At 42.3% G+C, this 19,702-nt stretch overlaps 1 protein-coding gene across 2 annotated transcripts in view; it reads left to right on the forward strand.

Annotated features, from left to right (window-relative positions):
* The first annotated feature begins 9,905 nt into the window (after positions 1 to 9,905).
* MRPL1 (mitochondrial ribosomal protein L1) overlaps positions 9,906 to 19,702 on the forward strand; it is a 37,786-nt gene continuing 27,989 nt past the window's right edge. For both annotated transcript variants that reach the window (XM_045018834.1, XM_045018835.1), the window contains exons 1-5: positions 9,906 to 10,015; positions 10,611 to 10,719; positions 14,535 to 14,790; positions 15,834 to 15,917; positions 18,725 to 18,796. In XM_045018834.1, the coding sequence (XP_044874769.1) occupies positions 9,982 to 10,015; positions 10,611 to 10,719; positions 14,535 to 14,790; positions 15,834 to 15,917; positions 18,725 to 18,796 (555 nt within the window). In that variant the 5' untranslated portion in view covers positions 9,906 to 9,981. The remainder of the gene's footprint in view (positions 10,016 to 10,610; positions 10,720 to 14,534; positions 14,791 to 15,833; positions 15,918 to 18,724; positions 18,797 to 19,702) is intronic.

Here is a 19,702-nt window from a genome sequence, read left to right on the forward strand (position 1 = left end):
CGAGCCATCGGAAGGCTACCTGTAATAGATATAAGCTCTTTGGGGGAGGGACTGTCATCATGTTCTGTGTTTGTACAGCACCTAGCACAATGGGGTCATAAATAATAAATAATATCACACTAATAGAAAGCCCCCCCCCACACACACATATACACCTCTACCTCGATATAACATGACCCAATATAACATAAATTCAGATATAACGCGGTAAAGCAGTGCTCTGAGGGGGTGGGGCTGCACACTCCGGTGGACCAAAGCAAGTTCGATATAACGTGGTTTCACCTATAATGCGGTCAGATTTTTTGGCTCCCAAGGACAGCATTATATCGAGGTAGAGGTGTATTAGTATTTGTGACAAGAACATGGCAAGGGCAAGTATCCAAGATGATCAAAGACATTTCAAAGAGACGGGACGGGATCCCTTTTCTTCAGTGTCAACTAGAGCCACTAAGAAGTGTTTAAAAATAGTTTGAAAAATCCTTTGCGGTGGAGGAAGATTATTTCCCCGCCACTCTATCCAGAAGTGTGGTGGGAAATCAGAGCATTTTAACAGAAGGCTACAGAGAGACTGGGTAACCCTCCGCTTCAGAAACAGAAAGGACCCAGAGTCTCCAACAGAATATTCTCAATCCAGAGAATATTCCGCACCCCACTTTCCCAGAATGAATCCTCAAAAGACAGCAATAACATCCTGCAGACAAAAGCAGATGATGATGGATGTTCATGGCACATCCTGTCAACAATAGTGGATTTATCAATAGACTCCTGAAGGCTTACTCAAGAGGACCGTCAGGCACTCCAATTAAATGATAGAGTGGGTCCTTAAATCCTGCAATGATTAATTTCTAGACACCACTGACCCTCTGTCAAATATGTTTGAAATGGAATGAGACTCACTTGAGCCAGGAGACACCGATCTTCTGTAGCTCCAGGAATGGTTTGAAAGGACTATTCGGTTGCTTAAATTGGTTAAACCAATAAGGTCTTGGTTTTAAAGAGAAAAAAATAGCATAACAAAAACTGTCTTAAAATCGGGGATATTGGTTGTAATAGATCGTACAATGAAGTACTGAGAGCTTCTAAATGAAGACACCAAGGGCCAGAGGTTGTTGATATAACAATACATGGAACTTTTGTCATCTTTTAGGATTAGGTTCTAGTAGTCTGACTAGGTGAAAGATACCATCTTGAGGTAATCAAGTTCCAGACTGAGGGAGTTTGCATTTAAATGCAGCTGAAGTATGAAGCAGTTAGACTGTATTTGATGCTTGCTGATTTGAGTTAATGAAACATAAGGACGGTCATACTGGGTCAGACCAATGGTCCATTTAGCCCAGTATCCTGTCTTCCAACAGTGGCCAATGCCAGATATTCCAGAGGGAATGAACAGAACAGGTAATCGAGTTATCCATCCCCTGTTGCTCATTCCCAGCTTTTGGCAATCAGAGGTTTAGGGATGCCCAGAGCATGGGGTTGTCTCCCTGACCGGGTTGGCTCATACCCATTGATGGACTTATTGTCCATGAACTTATCTAGTTCTTTTTTGAACCCAGCTATACTTTCACAGCATCCCTTGGCAATGAGTTCCACAGGCTGACTGAGCATTATGTGAAGAAGTATTTCCTTATGTTCATTTTGAACCTGCTGCTTATTAATTTAATTGGGTGACCCCGGGTTCTTGTGTTATGTAAAGGGGTAAATAACACATCTCTGTTCATTTTCTCTACAACATTCATGGTTGTATAGACCTCTATCCTATCCCTCCATAGTCATTTCTTTTCTAAGACGAACAGTCCCAGTCTTGTTAATCTCTCTTCATATGGAAGTTGTTCCATACCCCTGATCATTTTTGTTGCCCTTCTCCACCCCTTTCCCAATTCTAGTATACCTTTTTTGAGGTGAGGCTATTAGAGCTGCATTAAATGAAGTGTTCACAGAATCAGACCCCTGGGTATTAGAGACTGAAGTGTTAGTTACCTAAGGGAGTTACAGTTATGGGAGAGCTGACAAGCGATAGGACCTCTACTCCCCCTATTCTATGTTTTTGGTAGGGGGAAAATAAATCCCCACTCTTCTTATTGCCAAGATAACCTTTCAAATGCAAAAAGATCACCATGCTGGAGTTTTCCCTTTGAAAATAAAAACACCACAAGCTATAAATGATTATTTTGAGGGGGCAGGGAGAAGGAGTCAGGGCCTTACCACCACCATCGTAGTTGCTAGACACTAAGAACTCCTACACTGAGTTCTTCATAGTCAGAGCCAACATCAACAGCTGCTCAACCAGGGGATGGCTAGGCTAGGGAACAGCAAAATCGTCATTCCATTCTCATCATTTTTGCTGGGCTCTCTCCTTCAGCAACAAGGCCACCCAGAGGAGGGGGGGGCAAGTGAGGCAATATGCCCCAGGCCCCGGGCCCCGCGAGCCCTGGCACGGCGGCGGTGTGGGTCTTCAGCAGCATTTCGGCGGCTAGGGGCCCTTCAGTGCTGCCAAAGACGTGGAGCGACTGAAGCCCCCCCGCCCCCGCTGCTGAAAAGCTGCCGAAGACCTGGACTGCCACCGGGTGAGTACAAGCGCCACAGCTCCCCCGCTTTGCCCCAGGTCCCCTGAATCCTCTGGGCAGCCCTGTTCAGCAATTCTCTCAGCAGTATCACATAGAGAAATTGACAGTAGCTCTTAGTCCCCGAAGCACTGTTATTTCTCTCTATTGCTTCATGAGAAGATGAAATCCCTTTGTGTGTGAGGGATTAGGGAAAGGGAGAATGACTTCAGTAAATGCCCCTGGGTATTGAATGCTCCATGGAAACATACTCCCCTTGTGTAACTAGGAGTATACGGATGGGGAGCCCCAAACTATGAACAACTGAAATCAAAGGCAAATGTGGTTGCACCGATGTAACTAAAGGTATCATTTGGCCTGCAGATCTTTAACTACTGGTGCTGCTGCATGAGAAGGAAAGAACCTATTTTAGCTTTCAGAGCTAGCAGTGACTTATCTTTTTATTTATAACCTGAGCAAATTTGCTATGGGAATTAGTGAGACACGATAAATGTAAAACCTCACAATACCATTTTTACAGAGTCATTTCTCAGAGCAGAGTTGCTTTTTAAAGTTGCTGGAAAAGGAAAGTTACAAACTGTTCACAGTGATCAGAGCCAATCCTTGTCAGGGAAGGCTTATTAAAGTTTCCAGGCCATGTTAAATGAAAGGAGAATGGAGAGGGAATACTTGGATGGTTAGTTTACTTCAGTAGCAACATGTGGAGAAGTTCTGTGATTGTTTGGGTAGATGTCAATATTGTAAAGAGTATTTAGGTATTTAGATTCCTAACTTTCATTGAAGCCTTCCTCTTCTTAATCCCATTTCTCTCCTATTCTCTTCCGATTTCCTTCCTCTTTACCATTTTCATTATTTGTTCTGGGTTTTCAAGTGGGTCCTGCCTTAATCTTAACTTTTGAATGGTGCTTTGTTTGCACATCATTAATTTGAGTTTGGGGCCACAGCTCCATTCCCAAAATGTTCTGTAGAAGTGAGATTCCTCTTGTAGCAAGCAACTTCTGGAATGCAGCAATCAGCATTTTAAAAAGTGCCAACAATACCAGACTGTTTTGTACCTATTTCATTTTAAGCACAGAGAGCAGATGGTTTGCTGAGACCAAGGCTGCTGAAATTAAAGCTTTAGTTAATATATAGCATGTGAAACTTCTCCTGTTCCACAGCCATTGTATAGTCTGAGGTGCAATTATCCATAGTTCCTTAATTTTCACATGCTTTCTTACTCATTGTAGCGTAACATCATCACACAATCCTTTTTCGTGTTGTGTTTGCTCCCTGGGTTTCCTTTTGGTTGCAATGAAAACTAGATTACTTCTGTAATTATAATATCTCTTATGCTATTAAAAACTTACCTAAAATGTCTACTATATCTTTTTATCAATTCTTGCAATGGTTTCTGGAGTTTAATCCTCAGTGTGAGGTTTCTGGGGGGAGAGGTTGTATTTTAAACAGAATTTGATTTGTGAGGAACATCGTTTATTAAACCCCTGCTTCTACATGTGCTTAACTTTACTAATGTAATACCATTGAAATCAATGGGACTACTTGTGGTAGTAAAGCTAAGCATGTAAATGTCTGCCGTATTCAGGCCTAGTTCTAGTGGTTAAAACACAGGACTGTGAGTCAGGCAATCTGGTTTCCATTCTGAGCTCTGCCGCAGACTGAAGGGCCTTGGGTAAGTCGCATGCAGCCAACTGTCTGTGATGTTCACTAATTGTGTACCCCTCAAATGTCTCCAACTGGGCACCCAGAAACTAAGGCCTAACTTTTAGAAGTACAGTGCATTCATAACTCCAGCTGACATCAGTGGGGTCCTTGCCACCTCTGAAAAGTCAGGCACAAGATATCTCAAGTTGGTTAGCCCAAAACTGAAGAACACACAATTCGTGAACACATCCTGAAAGTTTAGCCTTGACTGTTCTCCCTCTCATAGTTCCCATATATAAAACGTGGCTAATTATACATCCTTTTGTCCCAGGGGACTTGTGAGGCTTAAAGTTTGTAATGTTCTTTGACTCCTTGGATAGGATATTTTTCAAGCTGTGAGCGTCCAATATGACATACAATGTGTGTGGCAAATATTCAGATTGAGGGACAAACGAAAGTTATTAGTGCTGGAATGTTAAAATCCCTTCCTGTGGTGTAGATAACCTTTTCTGTAATCTCAGTTTCCTGATTCTTTATTTTCAACAATTCAAGTCAGGGGATGCCATTTTGGTGTTGAACTTGTCAAAATGAGATACAGATGAGAGTTATGGCAAGAAGATACTATATAAGTGCAAAGACTTGTCACTGTTATTGAACTGTTTTAAATGGGGAATGTAGTCCTGCTCAACAACTGACATGATACTGAAAGAAATGAAAAGAGTATGTTTCAAAACAAGTTACACATCGTATGGAAAAATAGATAACATCTTTTGTGAGACTCAAAAATAACTTGTTCTTCATGGAATGTATCAACCTTAACAATAAAGAATTGAAGCAAACATCATGTTTTTTCAAAATATTTTTGTCAGTTTGACACAATGTATTAAAAAACCCCATAAATGTTTAACTCATTTTTAAAAACAAACATGGATGGTCCTATCTGTTGTTGTTGGGGGTCTTTTTTATTTAAAAAGAGCTATACACAACTGTAATATAACTTTCTTAAAACAGCCATTTATTTACTCGGTGATATGCAACTAAATTCTACATAAACCCAAATAAACACAAGGCACGGATACCAAACAAAGAAACCGTTTCTTCTTCATTTTCTGATCTTTTTTCTATCCCATAGGGCAGCTAACATTATTGTACTTAAATGAGGAGCTAACTGTGTTCCTACAAATGATAGACTACTAATCTCTACCTCAATACTGGGAAGATAATGAGGGAAATCATTAGAAACAGAGTTATTCATGCTGAGATGAGTAAAGCATAAGAGGAACCAACCAGGAAAGTGCTTATAAGAGTAAATCACACAGCTAACTTTTTAGAATTCAATGGAAGTACCATGATTTAGACATAGGATTTTTTTAAGCTTTTAAGAAGCTACTCTGGAACATCGATAACTACAGTGTGAGTGTAAGAACTGTCACGGAGTAAGAACTATAGTCAATCAAAGAATTGAAGAAATGTTATTGAAATAGCATCTTTCAATTTTTTGTCAAAATTTTGAAAAATTTCAACCAGCTCTAATAATATCTGAGGACTTGAGAGGAATGAGGTAAGCATTGCAGCGGCTCTGGTCAGCACCGCTGCCTGGGCCGTTAAAAGTGCCATCGGTGATGCTGCCCAGCTAAGGCAGGCTAGTCCCTACCTGTTATCACACCGCGCTGCGCCTTGGAAGCGGCCAGCAGCAGGTCCGGCTCCTAGGTGAGGGGGCCACAGGGCGCACCACGCGCTGCCCCTGCCCCTGGTTCCCTGCCAATGGGAGTTGGAGGAGGTGATGCCTGCGGGTTAGAGCCACTCAGAGCGGCTTGCGTGCCTCCACCTAGGAGCCGGACCTGCTGCTGGCCAATTCCAGGACACAGCGTGGTCTGCAGTGCCAGGACAGACAGGAAGCCTGCCTTAGCACCCCTGCTGTGCTGCTGACCGGGAGTCACCCAAGGTAACCCCATGCCCCAATCCCCTGCCCCAGCCCTGAGCCGCCCCCCAAAACCAAAGACCCTTCCTGCACCCCAAACCCCTTGTCCCTGGCCCCACCCCAGAGCCTGCACCCCCAGCACAGAGTCCTGATCCCCTCCTGCACTCCAACCCTCTGCCCCAGCCCTGAGCCCCCGCAAATCCAGAGCCTTCCCCTGCACCCTAAACCCCTCATCCCCAGTCCCACCCTGCAGTCCTCACCCCTGCACTGCAACCCTCTGCCCCAGCCCTGAGCCCCTCCCACACCCCAAATCCCCCATCCCCAGCTCTGTTGGGTCATGAACATCAACAATTTTCTTCAACTGGGTCACCAGAAAAAAAGTTTGAAAACCACTGGGGTAGGGGATGCACGGCTGATTCTCAGTATTGAAAGAATAGTGGGATACCTCAGTACTAGATGAGCAGCATAAGTATATTATACAACAAGTCCATTCAACGTGCTGTTGCTAAAACCATCTTCTCTGATTGTATCACTCTCCATCTGATTATTTAAATCTCAGTGTCTTGATAGTAAATTTCTCATAGTGTTTAAAAAAGAAACACTTATGCACATTAGTACCAGTGCTAATCAATCACATCTTATTTTTACGGACAACTCAGGAAGGATCATCTGCAAAACAGTAGGAAGTTAGCAAATTATAGCTTGAAGACTTCCGTTAGATAGCCTGTCACACAGCATGGAACATCAGTTACAAAAGCAAATTGGGGCTATAGACTTTATTTAAAAAAACCCTTTTTGGTGATGAAAAAAATCCTAAATTGTAATCAGTGGGGTTCTTCCTGAGTGACTTTGCAATGTTAATGTTGTCTTTTCCTCACATCTTTCTATTAGACATAAGTTTTGTGTGGCACCCATCACAGTCACTGGTGTTGTCTTTTGTTGTGTGTTTTGTTGGGTTTTCTTTGCTTTGTGTGTGGGTTGTTTTTTTTTTAATAAAACATCTCCAGAAGTTTAAAGTGTTCTAACAGAAAAAGTGATTATGTATACTAAGGTGGGATTCTACATTTTTCTTTCACTGTCTGCAATATCAAACATGCTGAGTTTATAAACAAAAAGATGACTTTCTAACCGCTGGTCCTGAAAACTCAACCTGGGCCAGTGGTGCTGGAACATTTTTAATAGTGGGGGTGCTGAAAGCCAGCCCTCTTACCCCGTCCCCTGTCCCAAGGCTGGGATCAGGGCTGTATCTCCAGGAGTGGGGACTGGGACAGAGGTAAGGGGGCCACAGCTGGGGGCGGGCGTGGGGCCAGGAGTGGAGCCCCAGGCAGGGGCCGGCATCCAGGGTCCCAGGAGTAGAGTCCCGGGTGCGGGGCTGGTGGGCCCTGGGAGAGAAGGCCTGGGAGTGGGGGTGGGACCAGCACGGGACCCGAACCCCAGCTGAGGTGAAGGGATGGGGAACAGAGTGTGAGCGGAGGGCTGGGAGCAGGGCATAGGTGCGGGAAGAATTCCCAGGTTTTATGCTTGGAGCCAGTGGCTCCGCATAAAACCCGGGGGTGCTGCAGCACCCCCCACATCCCTACTTCCCGCACCTATGACCTGGGCTCTAAAAGTCAGGCTGGGTTCTTTACTTTGCAAGCATTATCATTTGTCATAAAAGTTTTGCAGGCCAAAATATGCCATTAGTGACACCTGTTCAGTCCCACTTCCTTTAATGATTGGAACCCAGTAAAAAGTTCTATTGATGATGCCCAAGAAAAAACAGAAATCAACTCATTCTCTTTTAGCTGTGTTGGGTCTACAGAGCTAAGGAGCAAAAGGTAATAACCACTGAGGCCTTGTTTCTGCAAACGTGTCAGAACATGAGTAACTTTACACAGAGCAGCCGTCTTTGCAGCATCATAATCACTATTTTTATCACTAAAGTCAGCAGATGTGACTGAATGCACACAAGGAATAGATCAGTGAGTAAGAGGAAGCCACTTTTACTAGGTTTTTTTTCCAAGGCAGACCTGTACTTAAGTTGAGAAAGTGTTAACAGTTTAATAGACAACCAGTTATTTTAATGTAATGAAAATATCCCCTCTTAAAAGTAAATAGAAATGAGCCTGGCTCCATTTCAAACATCCTCATCTAATTTTGTCATATCCCTCATTTTGCATCCAGTCATTTATTTGTGATCTAACTGGTAAGGAGCCACACGAAGGGCTCATAGTTGAAGAGCACGCTAAAGAGCATGCCATCATAATATATTTAAAGAATAATGCAAATCACAGCAAAAATAAGGATAGATAAACACATATTCCTAAGGAATTTATTGAATCTTTACGGCCAGTGACTCTGCTTCACATACTGTAAATTGCTGGGTTGCACAATATAAATACAAATCTCACTGGAAAGTCTGAGAGGCACTCTTATCTTATGAGTGACTAATGATATTTGCGCATGAGTTTCCATTAGTATAAAAGAAATTATTTAAAATGTGCAAACGGAGACCCTAACTCTGAGCTCCACGCACACAGAACTAATTGAACGATTGGGGCCTAGTATGCTCATCGTTTGTGTAACTTTCATTTTAAAATCAAACTACTGCTATTAGCCAGAGCAGGGGACAAGGTATTCTACTCTACTGTGAAGAATTAGGCTGTATTTGTAATACAAAATAGTCCTCTAGAAAAGCAATTTTTAAATGTAACCTTTAAAATGGTTTCAGCCAACACAGCTATTCCAAGGGGGTGCATAGAATATAATTGCCTCATTTGTGTTATACCTTTTATTGTGTTTAAGCTGCAAGGTACAGCTCAGGACCAGAGCACATCTCCTTAATGTGGTTATTATTTATATTAAAATAGTATCTAGATGTCCAAAGCAGGGACATAGCACAGATCTATCCTTACAAGCAAGATCAGCTATGATGGAAAAGTGTGAAGCCTGAGATTCTCCTTGGGGTTGACTCATCCCCTCTGCTCATGGCTGGGTTTCTCTGTCTAGATAATTATCTGATCCTATGGGGGTGGTAGCTGACAAACATCAATATATTTGTCCTCACGCCAACCCAGGAAGTATTAGCTCCAGTTTACAGCTGAGAAAGCAAGGCACAGAGAGATTAAATAACTGGTGCAGGGTCTTGTCCACAGACAGGACTTCTGGGGCCTAACCCTTGATTTCCAGGGTCCCAATCCAGTGCTGTAATCACGGGACCAACCCTTCTCTCCAAAGCAGACACTTGTGCAATCCCAATGCTTTTATCAATCAGAAAAACAACACAATGCCAATGTGAAGTGAGGCCCGGAGGCCAAGGCTACTACTCTCTCCATGACCCTGCCGGTCTGGGGCAGGCCACCTCTCTGGCCCTGCTCTGGAGCCGGCAGACCTGGCACCCATAGTTGCATGCCCGGCCCTTGCACAAGCATGAGCAAGAAACTGGGGGGGAAGGTGGCACACAAGTCACCAGGCACAGGGGGTTACATTACAGGGGTGCAGGAACAATGTGTATAATGAGGGTGCTGAGCGCCACTGAACCAAACTATAAACCTTGTATGTGATGGAAACCACTTCAAAGCAGGGGGGTGCAGCAGCACCCCTAGTTCCAGCACCTGGGGGGGCTGGAGTTGGGGGCAGCTCCCTCCTCCCTCAGGCACTAGGGGCTCTTGGCTCCCATTGACCGTCCTGGAATCCTGGGGGGGGGGAGGGGGCAGACCCGGCTTCCACGTGCTCCACCCGCAGGGGGCGCTCTCCCCCCCCCAGCGGAGGGGGAAGGGTGTGACACCGGGAACCGCTTCGCCCCCGGAACCTTCCTGCTCGGCTCCGCGCGGCAGCTGGGATCGCTGTGAGTGTGACACGGCCCGGCTGGGCGACATGGCGGCGCCCGGCAGGTGCTGCCTGCGGAGACGTGAGTGCGGCGGCGGCGGGCGGCCTGGAACTGAGCCGGGGGCCGCCGAGCGGGGACCCCCCCGCCCCTCCCCTCGGGGTAACAGGGGTGGGGGCGCCGGGCCCGCTCCTGCGGGCGGAGCCGGCCCGGTCCGGGCTCGCTGGGAGCCGTGGGGCCGCCCCGCTCTGCTCGCCCGGGGCCTCCGCTCTGGCTGCCACCCCGCTGCGGAGGCTCTGCAAGGCGGGGCGGGCCACGGCCCTGGGACGAGCGTCTCACGTGGGGCCGGAGAACGACTGGCGAGTCCGCTCCCTACAGCGCGGGGCGGCCAGTGTCTGCTCTCCCCCCCGCGGGCCGGCTGCAGGGCAGAGCGGGGATCTCCACAGAACGGGCGGAGAGACTCAAACGGGCTTTTAATAGGAATCCTAAACTAGGGAGGCTCAGCTGACAGGCCTTGCTCCAAGGGTTTGTTATGTCTAGACAGGCGCCGGAAATCTGCAAAAATAGCTTCACAAATCACCTCAAAATAGATCTTAAAGAACCCCCCCCCCACCTTTCTGTGCGAACTGATTAGAGTAGCAATATTACAAACTTTTTTTGTTGTTGTATTTTTAAACAGTTCTGGCTCAGTTTCCCAGCCATATTTTTCCCAGGATTGACCAACGCACCTCAGTAGTTCCCTGCCTTGGAAGCATACCACTATCCATTAGACCCTATGCTGCTGCAAAGTGAGTGTTTACTATATTTCTAGCAGGCTGTGTCTGTACTCATGGGTTACACAAATGGCTTTTAAAATTCAGAAGAATTAATATCTTGAATATTGGTATAAGTGGCGCCGTTGCACATATCACTAGTGCAACTTATGTTGCTTCCCTTTCTAATGGAGTATTAGAGGCCCTTCTGGAAGTGACCACCTTTTGGTTAAACACTATTACTGAAGAAGGATAACTGCTTTGCCATAGTCACAGTATTTATTTTTTTAATTCACTTTTCTATATACTTGCTTATGAACAGTAAAATAAATACAAATGTTACAGAACAAAATAGACTAGTAAGAATTAGTCAGTCCTATCAGTGAGGCTGTTATCAAATGGACAACTAAAGGGAGGATATCAACATGAAAGCTAGTTGGTTTATAAAAATTAGTAATTTTAAGTGGTGCATATGCTCCTGCTTCTCCTGCCAGTTGGTGTGGTTTTACAATCACATTTTCCTCTTAAAAAAATCTGTTGTGTGAAAGATGTACATAGATGAGAGGAACAAAACTATGTAGACAGTACAATAAAACGTACTATGCACAAAATATTGTCAAATGCTCCTAATTTCTGTCTGTTATAGTAATGTGAAGTGTTGCTTGAAAAAGTAGGCGAAGTATAGTTTAATGGAAGTATGACTTTAAATTGACAACATACTTTTCATGCTCATTCTTCTATATCTATTTCTTTATGTCCTCTTCACCCTCCCATTCTCATTAGCCTTGAAAACTAGATAATGTTATGAAGGCACTTGGGGTCTTCCTGCAGAGAGCTGTTTGCAGGATTGGAACATAAAATGATGAGCAACATTCGAATAGACTCAGGAAGGGAAGACCATGAAATATATACAACACTTGTATGAATATATGTATAGCTTTGTAATTGCATATATATATATATATATATATATATAATCCTTTCAATTGCCTCTTAGCCAAGCTATTAAACTTTGGCTGACTTTTGTTGTTGCTGTAGATTTCAGTATTACTATTGTTTTTATGTGAAAGATGCTCATATACAATGGTGATGGGTCACAGGATAAAATCTTAAGATAAATATATGGTTGTGGTGGTAGTGGGTCTGAAGAGAGGGTATATAAATTAGTTTAGTGTATTATGTGTCAGACATCCACAGAGTAGTCCATGACTTTTATTTTTTTACAGTCTTAGGTACATATATGTACAGCATCTTCTACAAGAGCTTGGTATTATGTTGTGTTTGAATAGCAGTATGTGATCACCTGATTGGAGACTGTACCATAACACACCACATATGCATGAAGGAGTGGAGTTGCAAATATTACCTTAACTTTTGTATTTTGAAATAACTGTGCAACATTAATTTAGATCTTTAACACAGTCATATGAAATGCAGAGTATCAGGTGCAAAACACCTTGAGAGTATTTATTCCCAAACACTTAGCTCTGGAAAAATCAGGCACTATTCAGCAGCCAAAGCTCCCATTGACTTTGACAGGAATTGTACTTACTCAGCACCTTGAAAAATCAGGACCTTAACTTTTAAAGATAGCAAAGAATTGCTTAAGAGTAAACTGCTCTTTTTCCTGTTATGAGAGAATTCTGAGTTCTGTTATGATCATGTGACAATCCTTGAGAACCCTACTTTCTCTGTCCTTTGTGATAACCAAAGTCTCATGTAAAAATAGACCAATTCCCTTCCTTAATAAAAACAAAATTTAAAATTCAATAGATTATAGAGAAGCGGTTCCCAAACTAGGGAGCGCGGCTTGTTCAGGGTAAGCCCCTGGTGGGCCAGGCCAGTTTGTTTACCTGCCGCATCCACAGGTTTGGCCAATCGCAGGTCCCAGTGGCCGCAGTTCTCCCCTCCAGGCCAATGGGGGCGGCGGGAAGCGGCAGCCAGCACGTCCCTTGGCCCGCACCACTGAACTTGCGGACGTGTAAGGTAAACAAACGGGCCCGGCCCGCCAGGGGTTTACGCTGAACAAGCCACGCCCCTAGTTTGGGAACCACTGCTATAGAGCCTAAGAGGTGTTAGGACTCCCCAAAATGGGATTCTTAAAAATAGAGAAAACTTAAGGAAGTTGCAGAGAGCTGTAAGGAGGTGGGTGGAGAGGGCTGATCGTTTATGACCCACATTGGGTAAAACAGATTTATTTGATCTGCCTGGGTAGCCAGTCTTAAATGGCTTCTACTGTACTAGTTGTAATGGGTTACAATATCTTTCCCATATACACAGAATATGGGATTGTTCAGTATGGCACTGAATTAATTCCTTCTTACAGGAAATTAATGGAAACTGGCAAAGATGACAAAGCACATTCACATTGCTATCTTCTGGATGGTCTTAAAATATGGGGGGGAACTAACTCTTACAGGTCTGTGAGTAAATAGGATTGCCAGGATAATGTCCCACTTGCCTTTTTTGAGAAGAAAATCTTGCTGCTTTTGGAAGTGTTTATTTGAATTTCTAAAAGTGGAACTAGTCCTTTTAGTAATACACCTCTACCCTGATATAATACTGTCCTTGGGAGCCAAAAAATCTTACTGCATTATAGGTGAAACCGCGTTATATCGAACTTGCTTTGATCTGCCGGAGTGCGCAGCCCCGCTCCCCCGGAGCACTGCTTTACTGCGTTATATCTGAATTCATGTTATATCAGGCCATTTTATATCGGGGTAGAGAAACGACAACTTCAGAGTAGGAATTTCAATTTGTTTTTTCCATTAAATACAAATTAAGTGGTAACAATGGAATGCAACTTGTGCACTAATGTTGGCAGATCAGTGGTGAAGCCAACACAGTTATCTAAATTAACTTTTGAGCCAAAGCCAGGATATTTTGCTCTGATATTTATCTAGGGCAGGGGTAGGCAACCTATGGCACATGTGCCAAAGGCGGCACACGAGCTGATTTTCTATGACACTCAGACTGCCCGGGTCCTGGCCACCAGTCCGGGGGGCTCTGCATTTTAATTTAATTTTAAATGAAGCTTCTTAAACATTTAAAAAATCTTATTTACTTTACATACAACAATAGTTTAGTCATATATTATAGAGTTATGGAAATAGACCTTCTAAAAACATTAAAATGTATTACTGGCACGCGAAACCTTAAATTAGGGTGAATAAATGAAGACTTGGCACACCACTTCTGAAAGGTTGCCGACCCCGATCTAGGGAGTCAGTCATTATCAGAGCACAAATTCAGATTCCAAAGTCGTTGGTGCTCTTTCACTAAACTGATTGCACAAAAACAGATTTTAAAGCTTCTAATTTCTGAGAGGATATTCAGGATTGTTGCCATGATGAGGTGGGAGCTACATCCCACAGGAAACTTGAAGCCAGGAAGAAAATAACATTGTAATGTTTAATTCTTTAGGAATTTTTACTGGATTACTGAGGCAGATTGGTTTAGAGGGATTATGATGATTTATTTAATAGGCGCTATGTTCTGATTATTTAAATCTTCCTTAAGATGACTAGCAAAGTCCATCTGTGACCATACACACAGTCAGTCACTAGGCAATCTAATATCTCTTGCTTCGTAACCTTTGAGGTTCAGTTTCATTAATAGCCTTTTGGTTCTGATTTGTCTTTACTCTTCCTCCTATGTTTACAGTAGATGGGTGGGCGGAGCAGGTGGGAAGTCAAGCACAGTTTTGATGGATTGACATTTCATGAGTTGACTTGGCCACACAAGACATTGCTTTTTATTGAGATGCAGTTTCAACGAAACTCTTTTGTATTCAAGTACATACTAAGCGTTAAGATTAATGGTCTTATATTTATCATTTTGATTTGCAAAAGAACTGCAAAAAAAGGTTCAAAGGATGCCAAGCAGAAAACTTCAGATGCAGAGCCAGCAAAAAAAAAGAACACTTACAGACGAAAGTTAGCAAGCAAGCCAGTGGATGATGTGTATTTAACATGGTTGTATGAAAGGCCAGTCTATGAAGCAGAGGTGGCTGTGGACATGCTGAAGAAGTTTCAGCAATTGGACTTCACTTACCCAAAACAACATGTATATGCTAACATCACTCTGGATATGATGCTAGAGAAGAAGGTATGTTGACAGTACCTACGGATTTGCAGTTGTGATATTTTAAGAAACTACCTTTCTTAATTGTAAGGGAAAGAAATGCACTATGGTGAAGAGGCTTTCCTGTCATCTTGCTCTGGCTTAGTCTCCAAACTTCTTTCACATTTTGCGACATGTTTATGCCAGGTATTCAGTGGTCTTTCCTAGATGACACTGTGCTTTGGCAGAACTGTATATGGTATCCTTCAAATTCAGGACTTAAGATGTTTCCTCCAGTTATCAACAGTTTCTGTTCTTCTAATGTTTTAAAGACTGCTGTATAGTTAAAGTCCTATTCCAAGACCCAATCTATTTTGATAATGATTATCTGTGTTCATATAGTCCCTTTAGAAGATTTGTATAGTTTAAAAGTTGGCGTCCGGTCATGTTAAAATCCAGTATCTCTCTCTCTCTCTCTCTCTTACCCCCCTCCCCCACTCTTGCTAGTGCTGTTCACGTTGTACTATACTGAACAGAAATCCACATCTAATCCCCTACTGTTCCTGGGTGCACTTCTTACGGGAATGAGAGTAGAGACAATAATTTTCCTCCCTCTTTCCCCTCCTGTTTTTATTTAACTTCCTTCTGCCCTTGGTGAATGTTGTCACTTCTCTCTTGGCAGCATGATGGGAAAAGCAGCGTGTATGGGAATGGCATAGGCACCTTCCTTGTTTTGAGGGAGAAATAAATTGAACTAGAGGGACAAAAATACAGAAGTGTGTAAAGTGTCAATTTGTTCTATTCTCATATTTCAAGTAATGCATTTTAGGCTATCTAGTTGTCAAGTCAACAGCTTATCTAACGTACCAATAATAATCTATAGGTAGAACTGTTCTTTATTTGTAATTTCAGTAGTTCGTAGTCAACTTACAACACAAATGTTAGTACATAGTGAACCAGCTCCACACAAGTGGGAAAAATATACAAAAAAACCTTTTGTATAGACCAAGTTCCAGTTAGGCTTTAGATGTCCTACAGTAAGATAGTTTTAAATTTGCACCAACCACTGGTTTTTTTTATATCATTAGAAAAAAGTGGATCAGTTTGTCGGCACCATTCTTCTACCATTTCCTTTTGCAAGTGAAATCAATAAAGTTATGGTATTCACAGAGGTGAGTAAACATGTTATGTAAAAGTCCTGCATTTCAGATATTTTATGTATACAACAAAAGTTTAGTACATGGTTCATTTTGTATATGTGTAGGACATTTGTTCTTAAACGTTTTTTTTCGTGGACCACTTGAAAATTACTGAGGGTCTCGGCGGACCACTTAATGATCTTTCCAAATGTTGTTTGTACTGTTAGCTAAATATTGTAAAGCGCTTTGGATAGAAGTGCTATTTAAAAAAAACCTTGATAATTGCTTTTTTGTGCTACAAATAAAAGCCCACGGTTCATATTTTAATATCAGTAGTCTTTACCTTTCTGATGTGATGGATGTGCCCTCTCTCCCCTGTCACGGCAGCTACAGAGCTGAGGCTGGGAAGGAGGGGGGTCTCTCCGTCTCTCCCCCACTGCGGCAGCCCCCGAGCTGGGGCTGGAAAGGAGGCGAGTCTCTTCCCCCGCCACAGAGCTGAGGCTGGGAAGGAGGGCTGTCTCTCCCCGGGAGCTGCAGCCCTGGACCTGGGCTCTGGTTGCTTAGCAATTTAATACATTTATTCCTACTTTTTTGGGTTCGCTTGTCTTGTGTTAGCAGAATATTCTAGTACTGTAAATTTAAGAGGAATTGAGTACCAAGGCTGAAGCAACTCATAATGGAGCTCTTGTAACCCAATGCAGGCTAAAGGAAGTGTCCTTTCGCTTGTTAGAATCCATTGCTGTTTTTCTCATTTTCCCCATTTGTCCATAATTATCTTTCATCTTTATTTGTTTAAACTTCAATTTATATAATATAAAGTTTGTGCCTCTATATTTGGTTTGTCTTAATACCAAATGCTTAATCTTTTAGTTGCCCTCCCTAAACTTTTTCTCCTTTATTTCAAGACTGCCAAATGCCTGACTTATGTACATAATAGAAAACTAATATTTTGGAATAAGTCTTGTATAGAACTTTTGCTGATACATTTCATTTAAAGTATTTAAATGCTTATGAAAGGTCCTGCATTAACAGCACTATATACCACAAATCTTCACTTACCCACAGAATAGGTACAGCACAAGCATTGGCAGAACCTATACTGCAGTCTAATAGCAGCGATTTTTTCAGGCACAAGATGAACTATAACAAAAATAGACCAACATTTAAGCAAAATAAATATTTTATATCGGGCCCTGGAGCTTGTTAGTGAAATTGTAGAAAATCATCAAAGGGAGCAAATTTCATCAAATGTGAGAGCCCTGCTACCACTTCTGGAGACTTTAGCTGTAGAGGCTTCCAGCTGACTTTGATAGTTTTAACAGGGTATAAAGTGAAAAGCAATCTCCCAAACAACGATATCACAGACCATTTAAGGTTACAAGGATAATGATCACCCAGAAGATAGCAGGAAACCACTGCAGAAACATGAGTCCAAGTGTTCTGTATTCAAGCCACCATTCAGACAAGCAACAGCATTCTGCTCACAAGCTCCACCTAGTGTAGACTGCAAAGGTAGCCCTAAGCAGAATGCAGTAGAGTAGTCTAATATCAAGTGACAGAGACATGAATCATGGTTGTATTGCCTGTACTGGAAAAGAATACCTGCAACATCCTGGCTATCTATAGATAATGAAAGGCACTAGGGGCCAGCTTACCAACAGAATTCAGGGGCAGTAAGGATTCCAGTAGGACCTCTAATATGTGAGCCATTTTAGTAAAAGGTGGGCATAGTGTGCATCCTTCTTAGGAGGTTCTGGATATTCATGCCGCCATTTTCTGACTCTCTCTTCTAAAAAAAGCTTCCACTTGTCATCCAGTTTGCTTTCATCAAGGTCCCTGCCTAAGTCAAATAACTCGGAAAGAAGTGATTTTGTAGAATCAGAATTAAATGGAAGATGTAGAATGGAGTATCCCCTGCCGACTGATGATACTGCAGCTCTGAAACTTCTCTCTCTTATTGTATGATTTGCACAGTGGATAAGAGTGAGACAGAATGCAACTCATTGTGACCCTTCATATGTGAGCATCTGGGGGAGGATAAGTAGTTTCCCCAGAATCTACCCACCAGGACCCCTCTGAAAAGAAAGTGTGAAGCTGTGTAATTTCTTTTTTTATAAAAAACTAAACATGATTTTATAATAGCTCATGTAAGCAAGCCATTAATATCTCATCAATGGTATTAAAAGCTGTTGACAGATCACTAGATGATATTGATGGTTTCTGTTCAGTACTGAGATCTGAAAGGAAACTAATTGGATCACGTGTACAGAATGAATAATTTCCAAACATCTTTTTCAAGTAAAGGGCTCTTCAGTATTTGTTTAATGGTAGCTTGTTCACCTCAAGGAAGTGATTAACAATCATCTTCACTAGTGCACTAAAACTTCCTCCACTTTTTCTTTAAAGGATAAGACTCCATCTAGCAGATGTCTGGTTGCTTCATCCTGATCATGGGAGAAAGAAAGCAAGAAACTGAGTGAAAACTACTCAGCATAAATTAACATTTCCTGTCTCACTGTAACACTGTTCTCTAGATTTGGTGAGATCATGGCAAAGATTTTGTTGCCACTCCTTACTGGGACCGGATTAAAATTTGTGCATTAGAGAGAGAGCTTCTACTAAAGATCCCCAGTGTCACCTATCTCTAAACTTCACTAGTTTTAAAGAGTTGTTCTCATCTGATAGTTTCATATTTAACTCACAAGTGAGTTGGCTTTTCATTCAGTGCATATGGCTGTGCTGGCAAAATCATTCTACTGTTGGTGACATTGAAGTAATAACAGAATGATTGCTAGTACATATGTTATATCTGGGCTATCTTTTTTTTTTTTTTTTTACAGAAAGAAGAAGAAATTAAAATAGCAAAAGAAAATGGAGCTGCTTTTGCAGGAGGGACTGAATTAATCCAAATGGTATTTTCTTTTATATTAGTGTAAATTGCATTTTTCGCTTTACAAAAACTCTGTCAAGGCTGGGAAGCTTTACCCTTGTAAGTTTCAGTGGTCTAAACTGAGAGGTGAGACAAAGGATGGTGTTAAGCTCATTCTAGTTTACTGACATGTCAGTAGATGTAACACATGCTCTGATAAGGAGAATGGGGTTGTAAGAAGAAAAGTAAGCAATGTGAATATGTTATAAGATGTAAGATAAAACAGGTTTGCCCTGCTTTACCTTAGTCTTCTATTGGTCGCTTTAAAGGAGTTGTTTTCAACCTTTCATTTGCGGATCCCTAAATACCGTATTTTCCGCACTATAAGGCGCACCGGATTATAAGGCGCAGTCTCAATTACGGGATCTATTTCTGTACTTAACCCATACATAAGGCGCACCGTATTATAAGGCGCATGCTAAAACATACGGTCTACAAAAAAAGGTAACGGTGTTCATAGTGTAGTAAAAAGGTAACGGAAGCAAAACAGTGAGTTTAGTTGAACTTTATTCTACTATTTAACAATACACTCACATTATTTTTTAATCAATCTTCTCCCACAAATCCATCAAAGTCATTGATGTTGAATTCTTTCGCAGCTGCTCTATTCCCATTTACAACCGCGTAACTGATAGCCTGTAGTTTGAATTGTGCCTCGTAAGCATGTCTCTTCACTGGTGCAATTTTCGGGGGTCCTTAGACAAACAAATGTTGTTTTGCAGCATACCGGTAGTATACCTACCGGAGGAGTGGAGAAGGTAAACGTACGTACTGTACGTATTACGTAATGTTCTCTGATTGGTTTATCGCTGCCAGCGTACGTAGTTTACGTATTACGTCCCTGTGTCAGTGAAAAATGGTCCGACAGTCAATCAAGCAAAGCGCTTAC

The sequence above is a fragment of the Mauremys mutica genome, chromosome 5, assembly GCF_020497125.1.
Source record: "Mauremys mutica isolate MM-2020 ecotype Southern chromosome 5, ASM2049712v1, whole genome shotgun sequence".
Classification (NCBI taxonomy): domain Eukaryota; kingdom Metazoa; phylum Chordata; order Testudines; family Geoemydidae; genus Mauremys; species Mauremys mutica.